At 51.5% G+C, this 2,546-nt stretch overlaps 1 protein-coding gene across 1 annotated transcript in view; it reads right to left on the bottom strand.

Moving 5' to 3' along the window:
- Window positions 1–498: 498 nt before the first annotated feature.
- C1QTNF6 (C1q and tumor necrosis factor related protein 6) overlaps window positions 499–2,546 on the bottom strand; it is a 4,036-nt gene continuing 1,988 nt past the window's right edge. The window contains 1 exon segment of the mRNA XM_009868705.1: window positions 499–1,046. Within this exon segment, the coding sequence (XP_009867007.1) occupies window positions 499–1,046 (548 nt within the window).

The following is a 2,546-nucleotide window of genomic DNA, read 5'->3' as shown; positions in this document are numbered from 1 at the left end:
TCTAGTCTGCTTTCCAGGCTAAGGGTGTGAGAGGTGACATTAAGGCCATGTTGTGGGCTGCAAAACTGGCATCCTGAGACAGAGAAGAGCTGGGATGCACCTGAACAGTGGAGACTTTCTAGCCCTTTCTAGTCCTTTATGTATGAAGCCCCAAGGAGGGACACATCTCCAGGAGTAGCATTTTAGCTTTCCTCCTGCTCTAGGACCCTAAATGCCAAACACAGCTCGATGGCAGATTTAGAAGAAGCCAGTAACCCAATCTGAGGTCATGACGTGAGGGGAAGAGAGATGGTAGTGTCAGGCTGTAACTGAACATATATAGACCTGGCTACTCGAGGGTGTGAGGTGGGAGCCAGTGTGGCAAGTTTCACACTCAGTGCCTGAGACTTAAAAGGCCCATTTCCAAGTGATTTGCAGTGGTTGCGGGCAGTAAAGAGAGAGAGAGAGAGAGAGGAAGAAGGAAAAGGCCAAAGAGGCCTCAAGGAGAAGGAGAGGCAGTTAGTCAAGGCTAGGCTTGACCAGGTACCCATTGAAGGTGATGTACACATCAACATCATCGCTGTAAATGGCATTCTCCCTCTCCCGCTTGTAGAGCCTCACCCAGATTTCATCATTTTCCTGAAGCTCCAGCATGAGGCTCTGGCTCTGCATGATGCTGCGGTCGCTGGGTTGGGCATACAGGATGACTGCCTCTTCTTCGTTGTGCATGATGTGCATGTAGGTCTCCTTGAAGTTCCAGGTGTGGACATTGAGGCTGAAATAGTAAAGTCCACCTACAGAGCAGTAGAATTTGCCATTGAACATGTCAAAGTGGCTGTGGAGATTGACGAAGACGGTGTCAAAGATCAAGACCTGGAAGCCCTCACTGCTGTGCAGTGCCTTCTTGCGACCCACGGAGAACGCAGCGTACTGATGCTTACAGGAGTCTCCCGCTGTGCCCATCTGTCCTTTACTGCCTTTCTGGCCCTGGGCACCCCGCTCACCTCGTGGTCCTTCTTTGCCCCACTTCCCCGGCATCCCAGGCTCTCCCCGGTCTCCTTTCTCTCCTACAAGTGGAAGCAGAGGACACAACTCTTGTGTGGTACCAGAAAGCAAAGTATAAGTGGGGGTGAGAAAGCCTAATGTGGAGGCAGAGGATTGCTCAAGGGTGGGGCAATGACAGAAGAGGGAACACTTCTGAGGGTCACAACATCATTGTGCTTCAGGAGGAAGGAGCTAGCAGAGCTCTGGCTGTGACTGGGCTCTTTTCTCTTATGGATGCCCTGCTCTCTACACGATATGGCCTTGCTGGAGGCACTAGGACCTGTTGCTAAGAGACTTCAGCCTGAGAGGGAGCCCAGCAGTGCAAAGTACCACTGGGGCTCTTGATCTCTTCTTTATCCTCCACACTCCTTTACCTCCACCATAGCCCCTCTCCTCCTATCTCTCCTAAGACTCAATTATCCACACAGTGTGCACACTCTTCTTGCTGCAGGCTGGAGAAGTGGAAAAAGTGCTAATGCCTTTGGGAGAATATGACTAGAGAGGGACAATGAGGTGAGTCCAAGGGAAGAGACCCAAGCTGGACTTGGTGGACAGAGCAGTGCAAGTTAGAGGGCTGGTATTCTGACAATACCAGCATCCTTTGGGCATCCCGTATAATTAATACTGCATCATTAATAACTCTAGGGTTCATGTGTTGCAAGTCACACACTTGGGCAGGCATCAAAACAGAGAGACAGCAACACCAGAACATACTCTGTGTATAAAAAGAAGAAATGGGAGTCAGAGCATCCTCCAGCACAAATGACAGCATCCCAAATTTTTGCCTTCTTTTCCTCCTCTCCATTGCCTGGATGATACTGCAGGTCCCCCTGCAACACTCCATCCTAGGCCAGGTCTATATCAAAGCTCACTTCTGAGCTTTGATGGATTGCAGCTATTTCCAGGCTGGGCAGGGAAGGGGGAGCATCTGCCCAGCTAGCCCAGAAGAACCACAGAGCAACAGTAAAGGAGTGGAGCAGGATCCAGCTGGGAACAGGCTTTTGCCCACAGCAAAGGCTAAAAGAGGAGCCCTGAAGGGAGGAGCTGATCTAAAATAGGGAGCCTTTTCCCGTTAGCCCAGTCAGCCACAGCAGGGTGGAACGAGCTGGGGGTCACTGCCAGTTAGCCTGGAGGTGCCTGCAAATAGCTGCTGTGCTCTCCTCGCACTCCGAAATACATGTGACCCATGGAGCTGGAGAAGATTTCCCCACAGCCTTCCCGGGTGCCAGTGCCTACCCTCCAAATATGTTTATTTTGCAACTGGATAGAGGCTGCTCCTTCCCTCAGGCACTACAGGACTGGAAGTCTAAGGCAAGGAAGGTGTCCTCCCAGCTTGGCAAGAAGTTGCTAGTGCCACAGCTGTGCTAGCAGTGAGGAAGAGCTGGGAGCAGCAGCATCCTGAGACATGGAGGTCACAACATCCATAGGCACTGATTTCCCTCCTCCCAGGCTACTCCTGATCACAGCACGAAACATCTAAACCCTGGGCACAGCATGTACGGGCACATACCCTTCAGGATGGT

The sequence above is a fragment of the Apaloderma vittatum genome, unplaced genomic scaffold (assembly GCF_000703405.1).
Source record: "Apaloderma vittatum isolate BGI_N311 unplaced genomic scaffold, ASM70340v1 scaffold8324, whole genome shotgun sequence".
NCBI lineage: Eukaryota > Metazoa > Chordata > Aves > Trogoniformes > Trogonidae > Apaloderma > Apaloderma vittatum.
The sequence above is the reverse complement of the archived record's forward strand: the minus strand, read 5'-3'. Positions and strand labels throughout refer to the sequence as shown.